The following is a 23,447-nucleotide window of genomic DNA, read 5'->3' as shown; positions in this document are numbered from 1 at the left end:
CAAGTCAACAGATACTTTTAAGTATAAAAAAGGGTTAGAAGAAAATGATTGTCCAGCGGGTCCTCAATGACACACAGGCCTACTTTGTGTGAAACAATATGGAAGTCCACTTAGGTACAGAGAAGCAATTTTAACCTAAAGGAGAACAACTAGGTACATCTAGAGAGGTTCTAGAATCTGTATTCCCTGAATATTGCTTTAAGATCCCGTTATAGCCAATCGTCATTAGGTTTTCTCTTTCTCTTGCTAGCAAGGCATGTAACCTCTCTCTGAACTTCATTTTTCTCATTTGCAAAACTTCAGAGAACTCTCGTAAGGATTAAAAGAAACGTCTACCACAGGGCACACTCACAGGAAGAACTCAGTAAGTGGTAGGTATTAGTTTTAATTCTATGCATCGAGACCACAGGAAGCACTGGAGATTCACACATGCAGGGTGCCTTTGTCACGTCTTCTTTTATTTTCTTCCGGTGCCCTCATAATTAGTGGCATTTCACCTGCTCTTGCTGGTTTACTTGCTCGTCTTCTTTTCTACAACTCTTGAACTTTTGCACCATGAAAAGCAGCCTTGGATCATGGGATCTGAGATTTAACAGGGCCACACCTTCAAACTAGACCCAATTTTGCTAAGACCTTCTGCATCAGCTCTCCCTCACAGCTGCCTTTTAAGTCCGATTTCGTAGTTCCCGCAACAAAGAACCCTATTATGGTGGAGAAAGCCTTGAGGGTCTAAATTTGGTGCGAATCAAAGATTAATGACTCCAGGAAAATGAAAGAACTTAAAACGATGGTTATCAAGATTTAAACAATCAGTCATGAGACTTCTTTGCAGATACAAGGACATTCTAAATGGACCATCAAGGATGTCACATGACAGACGCAGATGCTAAGTGGCAAATGCTCTTTTCTCAAAGAACCTCGGGGAAAGAGAAGAAGAGATACCTAGTTTCTCAGAGGCAGGTATTTAATGCCTCAGAGTCTTTGTGCCAGGAGCATGCCAGAAGAGCCAAGGCCCCCTGCTCTCCCCAAGGGCTGTTCTTTCTGTTCCTATCACAGCCATTCTCCCTAAGGTACTCAGACCTCGATGGTGCTGAGCCCAGCCCAAAAAGCACCCATGGGGCTCAGTACTACAAAGGGTTCAAAGACCGAGCATGGTGCCAAGAGGAGCTTTCATTGACTGCTGGTCAGAATGCAAAACAGTACAGCCACTTGGGAAGACAGTCTGGCAGCTTTTACAAAACTACACACACTTTCGCCATCTGATGCCACAGTTATGCTCTTTGGTATTTACCCAAAAGACCTGCAAAGTCACATCCGCACAAAAACCCACACGTGGATGTTTATTACAGCTTTATTTGAACTGGCAAAACCTGGAAGCAACCAAGATGTCCTTCAGGAGGTGACTGGATAAACTCTGGTACATCCAAACAGTGGAATATTATTCAGTACTCGAAAGAGCTTGAAGTCCAGTGGAGAAGGCCAAGAATATGAACCACAAATGATAACAGACCAAGAAAAAAAATTGCAGGAGGTAATGGCTGAGCCAGGGCAGCGTTCACATTCAAAGGGAGGAGAGGAGAAAACCCAGGCTAGGAAACAGCGCAAGAAAGGCTCGGAGTTGTTAAAGTTCACCACGCTTCACTCTGCCTGGAACAGAGTCCAGCTGGACATCCTGGAATGACACACTGGGCAGTCTTGAGTTGATGCTTGGATACTGGCGAGGGGGTGGTGCAGGGTAGGGTGGGGGAGCTGTGTTTTAATGCCCTCAGGGCTGTAATCCATGCACCCACTGAGGCTGCAGTGCTGAACTGGGCATGGGGCTGGCCGTGATTCTAAGAGAGCAGGCGCCTTTCCCAGCAAGAGGACAAGGAGTGGGGAGGATGACCCCATGGCAGCAGGGCCGAGATCCAGCGCACACTGGCAGCTTCTGTCCTGGGATACAAGCTGGCTTTGCTTTCAGTGCACTGTTGCTCAAACACAGCACAGGGAGAGGGCAGAGTACACAGGGGAGCCTGATAACTCAGGCTTCAGAATGAGAGCTGCACACTCCAGGCTGGCTTTGTGTGCCCCTGGCTTCTATTGGCCTTAGTTCCTCATCTATCAGAGTCATAAAAGTATCAGGGCATGTTTAATAGCTAACCTTTAGTGAGCGCTTACTATACCCCAGACGCGGTTCTGGGGCTCGTGGGTGTTAATGTATTTAATTCTCGCCACCCTGGGAGATAGGTTCTGCTAATACCCCATTTACTGATAAGGAAACTGGGCCCAGAGAAATTATGGAACTTGATGAGCCACTGGACCCAGGCAGTCTCTCTCCAAACTCATATCTTAATTAGTATTACACACAGTCTCCCCAAAGGGAAAAGATATAACTATCTTGAAGGATTTCTACTGGGAAAAATATGCTAAAAGAGGTGTCAGTATATGGTGAAAAGGGATTGTTATTAAAAATATACAAAAGAGGAGCTCCCTGGTGGCTCAGTGGGCTAAGGACCCAGAGTTGTCACTGCTGTGGCACAGGTTCAACCCCTGGCCCAGGAACTTCCACAGGCCATGGGACTGGACAAAAAAAAAAAAAAAAAGAAAAGAAAAAATGCAAAGGATTTGGATTTGGATAAAGAAGATGTGACATACAAACACAATGGAACATTACTCGGGCATAAAAAAGAATGAAATAATGCCATTTGCACCAACATGGATGGACTCAGAGATTATCATACTAAGTGAAGTAAGTCATAGAAAGACAAATATCATGATATCATTTATATGTGGAATCTAAAAAAATGATACCAATGAACTTATTCAGAAAACAAAAATGGTAGTTTCCGTCATGGCTCAGTGGTTAATGAACCCGACTAGTATCCATGAGGATGCAGGTTCGATACCTGACCTCACTAAATGGGTTAAGGATCTGGTGTTGCCATGAGCTGTGGTATAGATTGCAGACATGGCTTGGATCCTGAGTTGCTGTGGCTGTGGAGTAGGCAGGCAGCTGCAGCTCTGATTCGACCCCTAGCCTGGAAACTTCCATATGCTGCAGGTGCAGCCCTAAAAAAAAAAGTGAAAAATAAAAATAAAAAAAATAGAAAGGTAAAGCCTTAATTTAAATAATGCATATGCACATGTGTGTACGTGTTTGCACACACAGCAATGAATAATATCGGTCCTGAGGACAGCAGGGGAAGAAAGGCATTAAGAGCAATTGCCTAAGAGCACAGGCGAGAGGAAACATTTCTTTTGGGACGCCAATCCACCCAGCTATTCACCTCCAGGGCCTGCCAGGCCCTCTGAGAGTAGCAGCTTCTCACAGGCCCCCAGTGGACAGGGCTCCCTGTTCTGCCGGGTGATGAGAGCCGACGGCTGGGACCCACCCTGGACCAGGCTTCCACGTGGCCCAGGCTCTCCCCTGCCAGACACAGCCTTCCTCACGGTCCACTGCGGCAGGCTGGACTTCAAAAGCAACCATGGGCCCCAGAGCAGAATGTGGCCAGCCTGGGTCCTTCCCACATCAGCTCCAACATTCCAAACAGTGGGGAGACAGCATCAGGTGCATCCACAGAGCTCCCAGCAATGGCTCCTGGTAAACCCTGATAAGTCATCTGCCCCCACACAAAGCACCATGGTGGAGTCCGAATGCATGTGACAGCCCCCGTCCTCCAAGACCCCGTCTCTCTTACAGAGAGTCGGGAAGCCTGAACTTAACTGCCATCGCCCCTAATCAGCCTCGCCACATCTCCAGTCCAGTCTCCACAAAGTATCTGGGGTGACATTTTTTTTTTCTTTTTGGGGCCACACCGATGGCATATGGAGGTTCCCAGGATAGGGGTCAATTCGGAACTGCAGCTGTCAGCCTACACCAGTCACAGCAACATGGGATCCGAGCTACATCTGCGACCTACACCACAGCACATGGCAATGCCGGATCCTTAACCCACTGAGCAGGGTCAGGGACCGAACCTACATCCTCATGGATATTGGCCAGGTTTGGGTTCATTACCACTGGGCCAAGCTCTGGGCCTCAATGGGAACTTGTGGGTGAGATTTTAAAATGCACATCGGATTACATCATTGATAACTAAAAGCCCCCAACCGCTCTGGATAAACTCTAAAATCCAAATCCCTGAGACTGCATGATTGGACCCCACCCATCCCTCTATATCACTCACCTCTCCCCGCTGCTCAGGCCCTGGGAACACTGATCTTTCCTGGGTTTTCCAAGAAACCATGTCGGGTCTCACACATGATCACTCAGCCCAAGTGCCACTTCTCAGAAAGCCACCCCCCGTGCCCCCGACTGGGTGACACTCCCGCAGTGGCCTTTGTTCCAAGGCACTTATCACAGCCAGAATTCTGTAATTATTGGGACGCCATCTCCCCTGCCAGGCTGCAAGCTCCGGGGACCACGTCTGCTCCTTCCCTGATAGACCCCAGGGCACAGAGCAGTGCTCGGTGAGTAAGCATCCAATGAATGAATGAATGGATGCAAAAGGTGAGCAAGAATAATCACGGTCAGGCAGGCCACGGACTGCGGGGCCCGAATCAGAAGGGTACCGGGCGGCCCACAGGAACTAATTTTAGTCCAGCGTCCTCATGTTACAACGTCTGAAACTGAGTCTAAGGCGAGGCGCCTTCTGGTCTCACATGCTCCACACAGCTGCTCCTCGCTGGTAAGTGAGAAGTGTCATTTAAAGTGCATCATTTTCCTGTTCTGCAATTCACTGAAACGTATGCACCAAAGAAAACCTGAGAAAAATAAAGGTTTAGTGTTTATAGAGACTCAAAAGGCATGAAGCCTCTGGACTCTCCACCCTCCAAGGGACACGGGAGAAGGGAAGGTGGGCAAGTCACAGTCACCAACCCCCAGATGCATCGGAGCTGAGCCTCTGGTGTCCGTCTCAATTGCACTCAAATCTGCATGGTTGCTGCAGAGAAGCGTGAGCCCTCTGTCTCAGCTCACACTATTTTTTTTTTCTGGCCAAGCCTAGGGTAGGCAGAAGTTCCCAGGCCAAGGATTGAACCCCTGCCCCTGGCTGCTCACAATATCAAAATGTCCCTTCAGATTAGAGACACGTATGTGACTAGTTTCAGAGTCAACCAACATGTACTGAATACATGTTGAACCAAGGATTGAACCCCTGCCCCTGGCTGCTCACAATATCAAAATGTCCCTTCAGATTAGAGACACGTATGTGACTAGTTTCAGAGTCAACCAACATGTACTGAATACAAACCATGTGTCAGGCTCTTTCCGTACATGATTTTGTTTAATAGCATTGTTATCTGTTTTGCAAAAGACAACCTAGGCAAAGAGGTGAGGAGAACCTTGCCAAGCAAGGGTAAAGCTGAATAAGACATCTTTACAGTTCCTAATAAGTAATATTTGCTAATTTTGCTACTTAATTAAATTTAAACAGGAAACAGGGCTCAGAAGGGAAACGACTTATTTATTTTTTCAATCTCTGGCTTAAAAAAAAAGATAAAAGAGATAACTGACAGATGGGGGAAGAGGGAAATATTTTATAAGCCAATGATAACCAACTGAGACCTGAGAGTCTCTCTAGGATCAAACACCCTAGGCCAAAAGGCAACGGTAAAGATGCTGGAGACAGTGAGCAGCTCTGGGAGTGAGATGCCTTTTTTTTTTTTTTTTTTAATCAGACACAACAGATCTTATTTTTTATTTGCAGGGTTTTTTTAATTAAAAAATTTTAGTGAGTTCCCATCGTGGCTCAGCTGACTAGCATCCATGACGATGCAGGTTCGATCCGTGGCCTCACTCAGTGGGTTAAGTCTGGTGTTGCTGTGAGCTGTGATGTTGTTCGAAGACATGGCTCGGATCTGGCGTTGCTGTGACTGTGGTATAGACCAGTGGCTACAGCTTTGATTCAACCCCTAGCCTGGCAACCTCCATGTGCTGTGAGTGAGGCCCTAAAAAGACCAAAAAAAAAAAAAAAAAAGAAAAGAAAATTTTTTAGGAGTTCCCATTGTGGCTCAGCAGGTTAAGGACTTGACATTGTCTCCATGAGGATGTGGGTTCAATTCCTGACCTTGATCAGTGGGTTAAGGATCCAGTGTGGCTGTGAGCTATGGTGTAGGTTGGCGGCTACAGCTCCAATTCAACCCCTAGTCTGGAAACCTCCACATGCCACAGGTGCAGCCCTAAAAAAGACAAAACTTTCCAGGTTGATTGGTGGGCTATCGTGTGTTAGCCTAGGGTCTTTCCATAGAATGGCCACAATCCTGGAGGCCCAACTCCTGGCAGGCACCATGTATTCTTGTTCTCTCCACTCCCACACAACAATAAGAAATTAACATATTTTGAGGAATGTATCTACTAAAGATGTAACAGTCAGTGCTAGGCAAGTGGGTCACTCTGACTGCTGAGCTGTCAGTTTCCTTCCTGATGGTTCCCACAGTCTGTGATTTTATTTATCCAAGTTACTTGGGTATCTGTCTTGCCTCTACAAACAAGCCAGGATGACAGCAATAACAGAATGGTGAGGTATTTCATGAGAAGTAATAGACCAGGAGAATAATGCAAAGAGTCCTAAAATAGGATTACGTACATAAGGGTTTATTACATAATAAGAAAAAGCATCATCATCAATGGATAGGGAGTGGCTTCCTCCATAAACGACACTTGGAGGGACTGTCAGCTAGTCTTGACTTATACCATCCAGAGAACAAAACAGATGGAAGAGGTAAATGGTGAAAGAAAATCATTAAAGATAATGAGAAAAAAAAGATGGAGACTTAACTGTTCCAGGGCTGAGCTAAATCAATCTCATCACAGCACTAAAGAAAGAAAAAGTTAAAAGATGGACAGTTTTGATGACTTGAGTTCTTAAGTTCTGCTTCTTGAAACTTCAAAGGTAACTGACAACTGGAAAGGAAAATACCTGCAATAAAGAAAAGCCAGGAGTTCCCGTTACGGCTCAGTGGAAACGAATCTGACTAGTCTCTATGAGGACACAGGTTCGATCCCTTGTTAATCCCAGTGGATTAAGGATCTGGTGTTGCTGTGAGCTGTGGTGTAAGTCACAGGTAAGGCTTGGATCCCGTGTTGCTGTGGCTGTGGCGTAGGCTGGCAGCTGTAGCTCTGATTTGACTCCTAGCCTGGGAACCTCCACATGCCGTGGGTGCAGCCCTAAAAAAAAAAAAAAAAAAAAAAGAAAGAAAGAAAGAAAGAAAAGCCAAAAAATTTAAAACTATTCTAGCTAGCCATATAAATAATCAATAAAAGCCACTGAGAAATTAATATTCCCCTTTGAAAAATTAGCAGAAGTCCAGAACAATTCACAGAATCACCTAAATGGTAACAATATATATGGAAAAATGTTCAACACAGTAATTAAATGTGACTTAAAACAGTGGCCTACCTGAACTGTCACCAATAATCACTAAATGTTGCTGACAGTGGTGAAAAGGGAACTTAACTGCTGGTGGAAGTGTCCGTGTCTTTTCCAGAAAATCAGCCCCCATGCGAATCCAGAGCCCTGAACAAGTTCGTACACTCTGACCTCAGAACTAGACGTATACAATTTGATGAAACACTGAGATCTTTATGGCTTAGGGGTTAATATTCAGCAGTGCTCCTCACAATGATATGTATTTGAGCAAAAAAAAAAAAAAAAAAAAAAAAAACACAACTGTGAAAAGGTTCAACTCAACACACTTATGTTAACAATTAATTTTGCAGCCACAACAAAAAAAGCCAGTTTATAAGATTTAGGAACATGGTAAATTGACCAGATTAGGTGTCTGGGTTTTAAAAAGTACAATACAAGTTGTCCGCTATGGGGAAAACCACCACGATTTCACAGAAGCTATCTCTGGTGCTGGAATTACTGCTCTTTTCTTTTTTTAATCCATATTTTCTATGATAAACCCTGTCTTTATAATTCAGATAGAGACACGGATGAACAATTTTTGAGAAAAAGGAGTACAACCTTTAGAGAGGATGAATAAATCAATGAGAAGAATACCTCCTTTGCTGACACACACCTTGTACCCCACACAGGGCCAGGTTCACCTTCAGGCCACCTCCCCCGTCACCCAAACCTATGTCCCCAGCTGTCCTCAGTAACCGCATGGCACACGGCTGTGCCTGCCTCGCTCAGCCAGGACACGATGGTCCCAAACTGCCTCCCCTCGCCCACCCTGGACCAAATTCACCACCTTAGTTAGGGGTTTGGGAAGGAAGCACTCTGCAGAGGAAGGGTGACGATGTTTGCATGGTTTTTAAAAGGATGTTGCTAATCTAAACCTGGGATCTGCAAAGGCTCCAAGACGCCTGGTTCAGTTTTTGCGAGGGATGGGAGTTTCATCTGTTTCGGAATAATAGGGTTTTTTCACAATCTCATGTTCTTTTCTTTCTTTAGGGGGTGGGGGTGGGCAGGGGGTGGGGAGGACGGAGAAAGGGAGTAGAAAATCATTAAATATGAATCTTTTTTTTTTTTTTTTGGTCTTTTTGCCTTTTCTAGGGCTGCTCCCACAGCATATGAAGGTTCCCAGACTAGGGGTTGAATCGGAGCTGTAGCCACCTGCCTACACCAGAGCCACAGCAACCCCAGATCCGAGCCATGTCTGTGACCTACACCACAGCTCACGGCAACGCCGGATCCTTAACCCACTGAGCAAGGCCAGGGATCGAACCTGCAACCTCATGGTTCCTAGTCAGATGCATTAACTACTGTGCCATGACGGGAACTCCTTAAATATGAATCTTTTAATTTTTTTAAAGACTAGGTCTTTTAAAGTCAGGGAACAGTGTACACTGAAACAGAACAAATGCTACTTGGGTAAGTTCTAGTATGTTTTAAAAATCAACCTCATCATTACTAAATGTTTGCATGTTATCAGTCAGTTCACATTCTTTCCTCTATTACTGTTATTCTAGTCAACTCCAATGACACTATCTAAAGTTCACAAATGTTTTTCATGGTTTTTTTTTTTTTTGGTCTTTTTAGAGCCCCATCCCCCACCTATGAAAGTTCCCAGGCTAGAGATGGAATCGGGGCTACACCATAGCCACAGCAACTCGGGATCCGAGCTGCATCTGCCACCTGCACCATAGCCCACAGCAACACCATATCCTTAACCCACTGAGCAAGGCCAGGGACTGAACCTGTGTCCTCCTGGATCCTAGTCGGGTTTGTTACCACTGATCGATGATGGGAACGCCAATGCTAATTTTTTTAACATAAATTCTTTCAAGACCCATAAAATCCCATCACTGACAACAGAGTAACTAACACTCAGGATCCCAAAATGCTAAAATCCCCACGGACACCCCCGATGACACTGTTCATTTACACACTCTATTGAATGCCTGTTACGTATCAAGTTTTATGCTGGAAACTCCGGACAGAGCAGTCTACCAGACAGAGCAGAATACCGGACAGAAAAGAGACGTACCCTGTCCCCAAGGAACTTACAGTCTGGCGGGGAGACAGCGTTCAAGAAAAATTATGCAAATAATTACCCCACTGAAACCTGTGCTAAGTGCTTAGGAGGAAATTCACAGTGTGCTACGAGGACACATTCGAAAGTCCAAGGAAAGCTGCCATCTGACCCCTGAAAGGCACTGTTTCCTTCCTAAAAGCAAGAGCTCATCGAAATTCCTCTTCCACTCTTCTGATAAAGCAACATTTAGGAGGAGTTGGAGGTAGAATGTATGCAAGGCAGCAATTTCTTCTACATGAAGTAAGAATTCAAGAAAGCAAAACTTTCCTGGAAAATGACTTCATCCTTCTGGAAACCGGTACTATTCTCTTCTCCTTTCCTTTCAATGCTGGGAGGAGGGAGGTCCCTACAGAGACTTTAGTGCCAAGAAGCTTAATGTGTAATTGTGGAAAACTTGAAAGAAACTAAATGTACATCACGAGGGGGGCGCTTGGATGAACCGTGATGAGAACATTCTATGCTATGGACTATCTGTCTGCCCGTCTATTAAAAAACAGTGATGGAGTTCCTGCTGTGGCGCAATGGGATCAGTGGCATCCTGGGAGCACAGGGATGCAGGTTCGACCCCTGGCCTGGCACAGTGGGTTCAGGATCCAGCCACAGCTTAGGTCTCAACTGTGGCTTGGATCTAATCCCTGGCCCTGGGAACTCCATATGCTGCAGGGAGGCCAAAAAAAGAAAAAGAAAATGAAATAAAAAATAAAAAACAAGGAGGGGACACCTCTGGATTGACATGGAAGGCTCCCCACAACATACTAAGTGGGAAAACGCAAACCACTATGATGAGACTCATTGCGGTTAAAAACCAATGTGCATACAAATGTGTTCTATTAATGCAGAGAAAGGGGGCTTCCTGGTTATACCAAGTGTCCGTGGTGGCCGCCTCTAATACTCGGTAAGGGAGGTTTATGAATCCTTTACCAGGAGAAGGCATTTAGGGACTACCTGTACAATAAAAATACAACAAAACAGTAAGATGGAAAACCACGGATGCAGCAGTAGCCTGGACAGCAGGCATCCTTCTGAAAGGGGACTAGGAGGCTTTCTGGGCACTTTGGCTTGAAGTGTGAGCTGGGGATGTGCTGTTATGCAGCCTTTGCCCTGAGGTGCTAAGTCTTAGTGCAGCTTACAGCCACCCACAAAAAGAAGCAATCGGCTCCGCCACCTGCTATGTGCTCAAAGGCGGCCTGAACACACTCCCAAGGAGGTGCCTAAACTCATCCATGACAGCACAGATGACTTAAGCCAGCCGGCTGCTGACTCAATTGGAAGGAAACAGGAGGGTATCTGGGGGCTCACAGCATTGAAAGCAGCTGCAGCTCTATCTGCCCCCTGACTCACTGGGGCTGGCCCAGCACCCGCCCCGGAATGACAGCAGCAGAGTGACAGAGGGACAGAGTCCCTTTGTCCGAAACGATGGCCATCCCCTGGGAGGACACGGAGGAGAGAAGGTTCCCAGGGCACACCAGTCACTCTCGCCCAGGGGTCCAATGGCCGCCTTGCTGCTCATCTGGTCCAGCCAGCCTGGCTCCGGGCATGAAGCATCCTGGTGGGGACAGGGGCTCTGCTCTCCCGGCATCTCCTAACACGCCAGGCCAGGGCGCCAGGGAATCAGAGCAGTGCTGACGGAAGAACACCTCAGCCTCAGGCCCTGCACAGCCCTAAGTCAAGGGCACTGCGGACCCATCTAAAGATGCTAAGGACAGGAATCCCTTTCAGAGCCTGGCTATCGAAAAAGAGCACACTTAGGAAATTTGTTTCTTCAACAGTTAAGACAAATACTCCCAGAATTCAGAGCTTGAGGGTCATGCAGCCCAATTATGCTTTTACTCCACACAGAGCTGTCACAAACTATTTCCTGAACTCTCTCTCTCTCTCTCACGATATACAGATAAAGATATAGATATAGACACAGAGATAGAGATACCTCAGGGCGAAAGGTGCTGCACCTCTAGAGGCACCTGGAGCCAGGTGTGTTAGAAATGAAGGCCCTTCTGTGGCACCGACCTCTGACCCCCTGCACCATCCATACTGGTGACACCCATGTGCTCTCTGAACCATAGAGAATAACAGCCCTCCTTCCACAGAGCTCTTCAACATTTCAAACACAAATTCCTCCTGGCCGCAAAAATACTGCAAAAGAGGGAGTTCCCACTCTGGCCCAGTGGGTTAAGAATCTGACTGCAGCGGCCCAGGTTACTGTGGAGGCCCAGGTTTAATCCCCAGCCTGGTGCAGTGGGTTAAAGGATCCAGGGTTGCCGCAGCTGTAGTGGAGGTCGCAGCTGCAGCTCAGATTCAATCCCTGGCCCAGGAACTTCTGTGTGCCATGGGTGCCACCACTAAAAAACAAAAAGCAAACAAACAGAAAAGAAAAAAAAAAAACTACAAAAGAGAATCTGAGGTACTAACAATTTAACCTGTGCAATATAACCTATGCTTACAAGTCAAGTGGGGCAGCTTGGTCCCCCCACAATGGCCAGATCCTGTAATGCTGCTATTATCAGAGGCGGATGTCAGCGAGAGAGCCATGAATGGCTTCACCACGTGTGTTATTAAGTGACACGGGGTCCCTGGTGACAGGGAAGTCTCCCTCCCCATACCAAGGAGCCCCCTTACCTCGAGCTGGTGAACTCCAGGCACGGGTTGGGACATGGGAACTGCAACCTTTGCCCTGACCTCGGCATCCGACCTGGAGACAGAGGCCCTGCCTCCCTTCCTGATGCTGCCCCTTTCCTGGAAGGGCCCTCTTCCCCTCAGGCCCGCCCTTCTCCACAGGTGAACCAGGAGTGTTCCCTAACGTGCTCTGGCATTTCCTTCACCGTAATTGAGCACCTGCTGTATGTAAGACATGATGCAAGGCCAGTGGAGAGAAAAAGCAAAGGCCGGTGAAATGCAGTACCAACTGCCCTTCCCTGACTCCCACCGTCATTTAGTCTTTTGAGCCCAAAGTCACAATCAAATTTAATCTGTCTTCTGCTGCTACCAGTTAATGGGTCAATGGGTTTTTTCCCCCCTTATCCAATTTACCCTCTAGGGGAGCCAGGCTTGCCAGTACTTTAGAAGAGCTGAGCAGAAATATCAGGCCTAACCAGACCAGGAGCACATGTGAATTCTTACATCCATCCAATAGTCTCCGCTCACTATGCAAAAGCCTTGAAAAAATGCTTGGGCCACAACTCAACACAATCTCCTAGCAACTCGCTCCAGAATGTTTCTGCTTGTAAGTCCCGCCATCCCAGGGCCAGTCAGGCTCAAGGAGCGGTCACAGCCCCAGGCTACTAAAAGGCCACCAGAGCCGCGCTCCAGCTTGACCATGGGCACCAGCCCCTCTCTGGCCTTCTGCACCGTATCCCTACACCGCGGACAGACGGCAAGGCAGAGCCCCTTCTGCTCCCACCCCCCAGCCTCACAGGACCCCGCTGTACCCATTCCACGCACTCATTTCTCCGCCTCTTCTCTCCTCTCTCAAGACTTTCTTCTGGCTTCATCTAAGGTCCTCCTTGATCCTGTCTTCATCCCACAGCCTGTCCCACCCTGGGGAGTCCTGATACCCTCGAGAGGAGGACACGGAGTCTGCTCAACACCGTCACCGAAGCCCCTGCCCACCATCACCCGCCTGGTCGCCAGAGCGCGACACTGTCTTGTCACCGAATCACACACTGCTGAACGATGCTCCCTCCAGTGGGTCTGTTCCAGCGCCCAGCTGGACGGTCAACTCCTGCAGGGCGGGGAGAGGACCGTACCTCAAACTCCTTTTGCCCCCACCCTCAACACACAGCAGTGTGACACACGGAGCATAACTACTGCATAAACCCAAACAAATGCCTCTCAGACGGCCCATCCATTAGCGTGTGTCTACAGCACTCCTGGTGCAGGGGCCTCGGGAGTCCCTCTCGGCTGTGGGCTAGAGGTGAAGTTTGATCACGGAGGGTAAGCAGCACCTCCCTCCTGGCATCAGACAGGGCCCACGTCTCTCTGACTCCTGGGTCCTCGGGGCCCAGCACTGGGTCCGGCCACAGCTGGTACACAAGAAACAATTTGCTGAACGGAAAAATTATCTCCAGGACCATGCAACGGGGTGGTTTCCCCTTCTATTGGCAGCCTTGACTCCTAGCCATCCAGACAGCAGAGGGAAACTCCACGACTCTCTCTGTCTGCTCAGCGACAAGGAAAACTGAAAACTACTTTCCAAAATGAATTTAGCAACTTCCTGCCAAGACAAACAACTCGGTGGTGCAGGTTACAAAATCAGGCTCACTGTAACCTTTTTCTAATTACCTCCTCTTTCAATTTCACTATCTCCATCAACACCATTCTCCAGTCATCCAGGCCCGCAGCCTTCCCAGCATCTTTGATCGGTCTCGGCCCTTCTTGGCTGATGAAAAACTAGGGGCCCAAGAGCTGCTTATTGCTCCTTGCTGTCCGAAATCCCGCCCCCCTTCCCCACCTTGCACAAGACCTCAGCTGATGCCCCATCTTACTGCATCCAGCTGCCCTACCTCCACCTTGCCTCCTTCGCAGACCCGACAGGCTACCCTCAGACGATTAAGTGCCATTTTCACCTGGCCCAGCCTCTGCTCAAATGATAACTTTGCACTTTTTATTTTTCTTTTTAGGACCCCACCCGTGGCCTATGGAGGTTCCCAGGCTAGGAGTCCAATCAGAGCTATAGCTGCTGGCCTACACCACAGTCACAGCAATGCCAGATTCCAGCCTCATCTGTGACTTACACCACAGCTCCTGGCAACGCTGCATCCTTAACCCACTGAGTGGGGCCAGGGATTGAACCAGAGTCCTCATTAATACTCGTCGGGTTTGTTGCCCCTGAGCCACAACGGGAACTCCCCATAACTTTGCACTTTTTAAACCATCCAGTCTGTACCCCTCTGACCCAGGCCCACATTCACTCTCATTTTCCAGGAATGGTGACTAATCCTCCTGCTTCAGCTGGGACATTCAGTCTTCTTCCAGGACCACGTACCACCCTCTGCCATCTCCAATTCTTGGCAAGGCTCATCCTTCTGCTTATCCAAATCCCACCCAGGCTCCAGAGCTCGGGGCCAGCCCAACTCTCACAGAACCTCTCCCCCACCACCCAGCCCCACAGAGCTGTGTCCAGCCTCACACACCGTGCTCCTGTTGACTCATACACACTCTCTCCTGCCCTGAAAGTCAGAACTGGTGAGGAGGAAGACAGTCGCTTATTAGCCACGTGATCCTGTCCAAACCACCAGGTTTCAGAATCTCACAGAACTGTTGCTATGAGCAATGAGAATTTATTTGAAGGGCACTTTTGTTCATTCCACATTCAAAATCAGGCCGTCCAGGTAGAAGATCTGGGTTCCCTTCTGAAACCAGCCAAGAGCAGTTATTTCCCACTATTCACAGCTGCAGAGCTGAAGTCTCAGGACACACCAGTTATGCACTTTTCACGGGGGACTTGTCTTCACAACCTCCCTTTAGCCACTCGGGAGCTTCTGTGATACAAACTTTGGGGGTGCCTGCATAAATGGGAGTGTGGGGGAGAGGAGACTGTTGTTCTTGGCAAATCTGGTGACCGGAGCGCAGGTCTTACGACAGGGACGTGAACACTAAGCCACAGCAAGGATCAGTGGGCAGCAGGGAACAGGAGACCAGGGGAGTAGGGATTCGAGCAGGGTCCACAGGGGGAAAAGGAAGCCCACGGACAAAGAATGCTTCAGACCAGAAACTCGGGCTATCTTCCTTCCCATCGTTCATGCCCATGACAGCGGCGAGCACTGCCAGGGGCGGCCAGTAAAATCACTTCCAGCCGGAGACCAGGGTTCCTCTGATAAGAGACCAGGGCACCTCTGATAAGGCCGGCCCAAACCACTGCGCTACCGCCCGTCCGACTCACCGATTGAGATTTCCTGCGCGAAAGCCAGCGAAATGAGCAGCAGCGGCAGCCCCACGGCGATGCACGTGACCATCTTGTCCACGGCCAGCTCCAGCCGCAGCCCCTTGAACTTGGGCTCCGAGGGCTCCTTCAGCAAGAAGTCCGAGAAGACGTACTCGGTGGCCAGGTGGGCAATGGCCATGGCTGTGGCGCGCCGGGCTGGGCTAGGCAGGCCCACGAGGGCAGGCTTGGGTACCGCTGGGGTCGGGAGGGTGCCTTCACTCAGGCACTGGCCTGGCCCGGGCCTCTCGCTTTCCCTTTGCCGGCTCCCCAGTTGCTCCCACACCCCGCCAGCCTTTGTGTCTCCGCCGGGCGCCTGGGCTGGGGGGTCCCGAGACTGCTTTGGAGGCACTGGCTCGCGCCGGCTCCTTCGCCGCGGGCTGGAGGCGGAGCCGCCCCCGCAGATCCCCAGGACGCGCGCGCCAGCCCTGCCCAGCGCCTCTCCTGCGCGCCCGCGAGCGCGAGAACCAACCACAGAACAAAGCGCTTGCCTAGCCCCAGCCCCCCTGCTACGCCCAGGGGGCCGGCCGGTGAGCGCTCGGCCCGCTCCGTCGTGCTTTTCCGGAACCTCGGAGGAGCCCGAATACGGAGGGGCGTGGAGCTTCCGGAAGCCGCGGTGACGCGGGGCGAGGTGGGCGCGGCAGCATCCCTCCACCTTCCCAGCAAAGCGAGCGTCGCCGCGAGTGGTGCCTCGGCAAATTCTCGCGCCCCTCCCATCCTCACTCTCTTTACTTCCTGACACCAGGGATTTTTGAAATCGTTGCTGACACCGACCTGTTACTCTGTGGACCAGGTTCCCCCCCCCCCGCTCCTTTACGCTTCAACCCCAAGATTTCTGCATGGTGGAATCAGGTTAAAAGGAGGTACAAACCCTTCCAAGAGCAACGGGTGCCAGAAAAGCACATCGCTCGGTGTAAACCCAGCATATGTGGAAGAGGAAGCCCCACATACGCTTCCGGGAGCACTGCGGGACTGGGAGGCGCGGGTCCGTAGTGGAGAGCCCTGCATCTGACTAGGTCTCAGGCCTCTATTGGTGCTGGGTCTGCGCTTCGCCTCCTGCTTTCTGTCGGAGCCTTGGTAGGGCAGCCAGCAGAGGGGTGTCTGCCGGAAGGGAAGCTGGTGTTGGGGGAGAGCTACTTCTGAACCACTTTCAGGTAGTGGATGCTGAGATATGGCAAGAGACGCTGTAATCTGCAACACTTGGAGCACACAGGAACCTTTGAACTTGTCTCCTTGGGGCTGGGCTGCCTTCTCTGCTCTTTGTACATGGGCAGGTCCCTGCATGCAAGCCTCTTCTATGTGCCCTCAACTGCCACCTGTTTATCTCCACCTGCCCTGCCCTCTGAGCGCTCGTCCTATGGCCTACACCGTTCTCCGCTTGGATGACTCACAGGACCAGGACCGCACAATGGTCAGGACCTCAGCTTTCATCTTCCTCTCAACCTGAACTCCAGTCCCCATCTTGCTCAGTGCTCCACCATCCACCCAAAAGCCCAAACCAGGAGCCTGGAGCGCCCTATGTAACTCTTCCATCTCTCCCAGCTGCCATAACCAGTTTCCAGATTCTCTGGCTTCTCTCTCCTAAGTAGAGAAAATCTGGTTTTTCCCCACCAGCACTGCCAATGCTCCAGGTCCCCATCCTCTCTCCTCACCGCATGCAGGCTAGGAGTTGAATCGGAGTTACAGCTGCCGGCCTCCACCACAGCCACAGCAACGCAGGATCTGAGCCGTGTCTGTGACCTACACCACAGCTCACGGCAACGCCAGGTCCTTAACCTACTTGTGCAAGGCCAGGGATGGAACCCGCAACCTCATGGTTCCTAGTCGGATTTGTTTCCGCTGCGCCATGACGGGGAACTCCCCAGAGGGAGCTTTTAAAACCTCCAGTCTGATCCTGTCACTCCCCTACTTAAAACATACATTGTTCTTAGGATAAAATCCAAATTTCTCAGCGTGGTCACTGCCTGCCTCGCCACCTTCCCTACATCCCTTTCCGTTCTTCAAGTTAACCAGCCCCTTGCCCCCCTCAGACCTTTCCCTGCCCAAAACACCTCTACGAGAGTGTCTTTGCTTGGCCAACTCATATGCCCCCTCCTGACTTCCCCTGGATGTCACTTCCCTAGGGTAGTCTTTCCTGGTAATACTAAACTAGGATAGGTCCTTTTGTTAAGTACTTGTGATACTGGCCATACCAGGTACTAGCTGTAGGCCTTGGGAAACATACACTCCTCCTGTGCCTCCGTTTTCTCATCTGTAAAGGGGTTATACTGCTTGGGATTGAGATAAAGATCAAAAGAGTGAATATATGTAAAAAGAGCCTAGTGCAGTGCCTGGAAATTGATGAGTGCTATGTAAATGTCATCTATTACTCTTACCTTCAATCTGTCCTTCTTAATGATAATCACAATTGTAATTCAGCAAGTATGTGTTTGTCCATTTATTTAATGTCTCTCTCCCCCTTTATAGGCTAAGCTTCATGGGGGTGGGTCCAGCGCTTAGCACAATACCTGGCGCATGGTAGGTATTTTAATAAATATTTATGAAATGTCCGAAGGAATCTGAAAATGTTGGAAACCTTGAAAATTGTTTAAATGCAGGTGACCCAGCTTATGCTCATTTATCCATACATTCAAGGCGTGTGTTAGAGTGAATGTATACATACATGAGAGTGTATGTGTTATGTTGTCTTAGAGGCCAGTGATGGGCCAGTTCTGGGCTTTCTAGGATTGAGTGAAGGCATGGATGCCTTGTCCCTTCTCTCCTTGTCAAAATCCACATATCCAACAGGCAACAATATCCCCTCTTCCCGATGACCGCCAGGATCCCCCAGTTGTCATGAATCACTCCCTCCCTTAGGCCTTCCTCCTTCCGGTCTAGCATTTAGCTCATTTTGCCTTGTGTGATGGTTGATTGTGTGTCTGCTCTCTCATTAGATAGCAAGTGCCTTTGAGAGGAACTGGACGGAATCCCAGCAGTTTTGTAAATGACCCTCAACCCTGGCAGAGTTTTTCGTTTAGCAGGAAGTGTTTGAATTTACGCTAAAGGCCAGAAAGAGAACATGTTAGGAATGGGAAGTAGAGACATCTGACACTGATATAGGGAAGATGAAGGTGAGGGAGACAGAGGTGAAGGGGTGGGGGCCAGAGAAGGTAGTTGGGAACTTTTTTCAGTGGGCTTTAGGGAGGGGTGTGCTGTAAATAGAATTGTGCTTTGAAAGATTTGTCTCCAGCCCCTGGGTAGGGCTCACTGGAATGCAGAGTGGAGTGGAGAGGCCAGGTAAGAGGCTGTCAAGATTTTGCACGTGAGAAGTGCCCAGAGCCCAAACTGCTACCTTGTCTTTGAGGACAGAAGTGAAAGGCACAGAAGAGAGTAGTGTTTGCCCTTTTTCCTACGGCAAAAATCAGATCCAACAATCCTCCATGTGCCAGGTTTCTTTGGGAGGAAAGGAGAAAACAAGAGCTGGGGTTCGGCTCCTGGATCGGCCACTCACTTGCCGTGTGACCAAGGATAGATTCCTGGAAATCGCTAAGTCTCAGTTTTCTCATTGGCCAAATAGGGGCAAGAGCAGCTGCCTCGTCGGGTTGTTCTGAGGCTTACGTGCGGTCACCTGTGTGCCAGTGCCTGCCCCGTCAAAGGCACTTGGCATTTGATAGCTTTCATTCCAATCTCAGAAGTTTGGGGTGTCACCTAAGAGTGTATGTGACACTGCTTTTTTTAAAAAAAATAGACCTTAGTTTTTAGAATAATTGCAGGTTTACAGAAAAATGGAGCAAATTCGGGTTTACAGAGAGGTCCTATATCCCCTGACTTCTGCACCCATTTCCCCTGTTATTAATGTGTTATATTAGTACAGTACATGTGTTACAATTAGTGAACTAATACTGATGCATTAATACTAAAGTCTCTTTTTCCAGATTTCCTTATTTTTTTTTTTTTTTATGGCCACACCTGTGGCGTATGGAAGTTCTCCAGCTGCAGGGATCTGCAGCTGCCAGCCTACATCACAGCCACATCAACACCAGCTCCCAGCCACACTGTGACCTACACCACAGCTTGCAGTGACACCAGATCCTTAACCCCCTAAGCAAGGCCCCGAATCAAACCCACATCCTCACGAACAGTATGTCAAGTTCTTAACGTGCTGAGCCACAATGGGAACTCCTAGATTTCCTCAGTTTTATCTACTATCCTTTTGCTATTCTAGGAACCCATTCAGGAAACCACATTATGTTTAGTTGTCATGGCTGCTTAGTTCCTCTTAACTATGAGAGTTTCTTAGACTTTCCTTATTTTTAACAACATTTTTTTTTTTTTTTTTTTTTTTTTTTTTTTGTCTTTTGTCTTTTTTTGTTGTTGTTGTTGTTGCTATTTCTTGGGCCGCTCCTGAGGCATATGGAGGTTCCCAGGCTAGGGGTCAAATCGGAGCTGTAGCCACTGGCCTACGCCAGAGCCACAGCAACTCGGGATCTGAGCCGCATCTGCAACCTACACCACAGCTCACGGCAACGTTTGACCAGAATAAATCAAGTTGCCAGCAGAGCCAAGCTCCCCCTGGAGGCCTTTTCCAGTTTTTGAGCCGCATACCTTGGCATGTGGCCCCTTCCGCCGTCTCCAGAGCCAGCAGCACAGTGACTTTCTTCAGTTGTCACACGCCTTCTTCTGTAGAAGCACCTCCTCCCGCCTGTCTTTTATAACAACACTTGTGATTACATGTGGGGCCAGTCTGGGTGATCCGGTATCAATCACCTATCTCAAGATTTTCAACTTCATCATAGCTGCAAAGTGTGTTTGCTACATCAGGTAAAGGCTTGGGGATTAGCATATGGAATCTTTGGAGAGAGTGTTTGGCCAGCCTGCCCCAGGAGGCAAAATGGAAAAAAGGACCCAGGGTCAAATACTAATACTTAAGTCAGAGGGAAGAGAAAGAACGAAAAGAAACTGAGAGGGAATAGCCATTGAGAAACAGGGAAAGCTGACAGGTCATACTTTCGAGTCAAGGAACTAGTGGGTGTCTGTCTAGAAGGAAGGTGCCCAAGTGTTACTGAGAGCTTAAGTGAGATTAAGCTGCAGGAAATGGAATCATTTTCATTATGACTGTTAGGGTTATTACGATTTTGAGAACAGCAGACTGGGATGTGGGGTTTCGGGGAGCAGGGTCCTCTGGATGGGAAGCCGTTGGAGCGGGTGGAGGGATGCGTAGGTGAGGTGATCCAGGCACCAAGTGTGGGCAGGACTTTCAGTTCCGTTATCAAGGGAACAGAGGAGCTGGGTTGGAGGAGGATATGGAGTTAAACACAATACCTCTTTGTTCATTTGCTTTTTTTTTTTTTTTTTTTAATGGCCATACCGGTGGCATATGGAAGTTCCTGGGCCAGGGATTGAATCCAAACCGCAGCTGCAACTTGCGCCACAGCTGCAGCCACACGGGATCCTTTATCCCGCTGTGCTAGGCTGAGGATCGAACTTGCACCTCCACAGCAACCGGAGCTGCAGTCAGATTCTTAACCACAGATTCTGCACCACAGCAGGAATGCCTGCTTTCTGTTCTGAAAGGTGGGCATTGATGATAACTTCCTGCAGGAGGGGAAACGGATAACAGAGGGAGTGAAGTTCTTGAGAAAACAAGAAGGAATGAGTGGGAGACTGGCCCTGCTGGGAGCAGGCACACTGCTTCTACTGTAACAGGAAGAAAAGATGTGTATAAATGTAGTTAATTGTCTCAAGAGAGTGAGCCTGAAAATGAAGAAGTATGGTATATTTGAGGAAATAGTGTTTGGGAGAGTCATATTATCCATAGAGATACAGCATTACTTTGTTTCATTGCCTCTAGCAAATATAACTAGGATAGTTGCTAACCACCTAAATGGTAATTCTCCTTTAACTAGCCCCCTGCTTCTGGGTAAAAAAAAAAAAAAATTACCGATCACTAGACCTGGGGTGGAGGGTAGAAAAAAAACATACATGCAAGTAGCCATCTTTATAATATGTGAAAATTTATTAAAAAGGGAAATAGTATAATCAAACTACTTTGTGGTCTCATTTTCATTTAAAAAAAAAACTAGGAGCAAAGGAAAGAACTTACAACTAAATAATTTGTTGTCTAGGTGAATTATAAATAAGGCATTTATCATAATAATTATTATGAAATTATACAGCCTACATACGTAAGAAAAGATCGTAGAGCACCTACTACAAAATCACATTATCGGTAGTTAGCAGGCTGGAATTCAAAATCCCTGGGTACCATGTTTGATATGACGTGCAAGCAAACCATGAATGGAACTATGAGCATCCACATCCTGTTTTATGTAAGACTAAGCGTCTATCAAATTACCCACTTCCCCTCACCAAGACGAAGATGAGAAAGTATGAAAGGTCCCTCCACCAGCACATTTACTAGGTCCTACTCATTCACCTGGACAGCCAAATGATCCACTGCCTGGGCAGATGTGCTAATATCATTCATTTGGCAGCAGCATGGGCATCGCAGGGCATTTTGCCCTGAGCTAAGGGCAATCTCTCAGTCTAGTAATAAACAATATTGCTTTTATCAATCTTACACCTAAAGTTTGGGCAGGCACACAGAGAATATGCATTGCCTCGTGATGGGTTGAGTTGTTCAGTATTTTGCATTTGAGCCTTGAAAACTGTCAAACATATCTCAAAGCTGATTTTTGGTTTTAAAAAAATTGCCACTGGGACTTTCTTTTCCTCACCTTTTCTTTTCTCTTCCCACCAAAGGCTATGTCTTTAAGAGACATGGACGCAAGGATTTTGTGAGCCCTTGTCTCTTCCCAACCAATCAAGTGCGTTGATGAATTCTTGCTGGTGTTTCTCTCATGCTGAGACTGTCTTTTTCATAAAAGATGGAGACTGGGAAAGATCCTTCTTAACTGAATGAAAAATCAGACTCAAGATTCAAGCTTAGACTCGCCTCCTGCAAAGTCTTCCTCCCCCTTAGAAGCTCCCACGAAACTCCCAGGGAGTCCCTGACTCCCAGTGGGAGAACCTAGCCTGCTCTTTCAGATTCCAGCCTTCCACATTCTGAAACGCAAATACAAATTCTCTAGTTGATTTTTGAAAACACAAACATCACCACAGAAACATATTGTAAAAATGTATAACATGAAGTGAGTTGTAAACATTCAAGTATCTCTACCAGTTTGCATAAAAGCAGCAGAATTTCTTTAAAATGCATATAACTTTGCCTTTGGTAGCAAATAGGACACAGGCTATTTATATTAGAGAGGAAAAGGCCAGGGAAGCTGGCTAAAGTCCCCCCGAAATTCATTTGGTCAAATTCTATCAGCCGATACTGATTTAGATATTTTCATGAGCTCCTCAGAAAGTGATTTTCCCCTGGAACAACTAAGGGAAGCTGGGTATTGAAAAGTCAGTGCCATTCCAGTTAGGCCTCCGAAGCCGTGTAAGTCTTTCCAGGAATTGCCCATCTGCAAACTTCGACGGTTCATTAAGGAAGCACTGTCTAACCTAAGAACTCTGAAAGGTGGAAGACAAAGGTATCTGTCAGAGAGACCTCCCCCTTGGCCGAATTCATTCAGAGGACAGACTGAGTCTGTTTTCTCAGTCATGCCCATTCCTTTTTCCCTCCTATTTTATACCTGAGGATTATTCACAGCCCATTTAAAAATAAATAAATAAAAGCAAATTGCTTTGAATGTGTCCCAGAGGATCAGAGCCTGATCCAGGAAACAGTGTCAGCCCTTCCTTCGTTGAACGATGCCCTGGTCCAGTTTCCCTGCTGAGGAAGCCCCGCCGGTTCACAGAGCATCCGTGGGAAGCGCGCAGGACTGGACCTCCTGGTACGCCACCTGCTTTCTCGCCCAGCGCAGGCAGAGCGAGAGAATCACGGTGACCATCAGGAGGAAGAGTCCGATGATGAAAAGGATGACCAAGGCTGCTTTGGCTCCTCTGGGACCCAGATTCTTGCCAAAGAAGTAGAGCTGCTCCTTGCCGGGTTCTTCTGTGCCAAAGAAAAGGGAGGTGGGTGTCAGGCCTCTGCCTTTCCCTGGGGAGTGAACACTGACCATTCACGAGCAGGATT

General features: G+C 48.3%; 2 protein-coding genes across 3 annotated transcripts in view; both read right to left on the bottom strand.

The window, feature by feature from the left end:
- The window catches only part of PANX1 (pannexin 1), a 47,586-nt gene extending 31,406 nt beyond the window's left edge, over nucleotides 1-16,180 (bottom strand). Inside the window, exon 1 of the mRNA XM_003482597.4 lies at nucleotides 15,344-16,180. Within this exon, the coding sequence (XP_003482645.1) occupies nucleotides 15,344-15,524 (181 nt within the window). The 5' untranslated portion in view covers nucleotides 15,525-16,180. The remainder of the gene's footprint in view (nucleotides 1-15,343) is intronic.
- HEPHL1 (hephaestin like 1) overlaps nucleotides 21,290-23,447 on the bottom strand; it is an 82,157-nt gene continuing 79,999 nt past the window's right edge. The window contains exon 20 of one of the 2 annotated variants that reach the window (XM_003357244.4): nucleotides 21,290-23,366. In XM_003357244.4, the coding sequence (XP_003357292.1) occupies nucleotides 23,164-23,366 (203 nt within the window). In that variant the 3' untranslated portion in view covers nucleotides 21,290-23,163. The remainder of the gene's footprint in view (nucleotides 23,367-23,447) is intronic. The other variant, XM_021062679.1, reaches the window with a different exon arrangement.

The sequence above is a fragment of the Sus scrofa genome, chromosome 9 (genome assembly GCF_000003025.6).
Source record: "Sus scrofa isolate TJ Tabasco breed Duroc chromosome 9, Sscrofa11.1, whole genome shotgun sequence".
Classification (NCBI taxonomy): Eukaryota; Metazoa; Chordata; class Mammalia; order Artiodactyla; family Suidae; genus Sus; species Sus scrofa.
The sequence above is the reverse complement of the archived record's forward strand: the minus strand, read 5'-3'. Positions and strand labels throughout refer to the sequence as shown.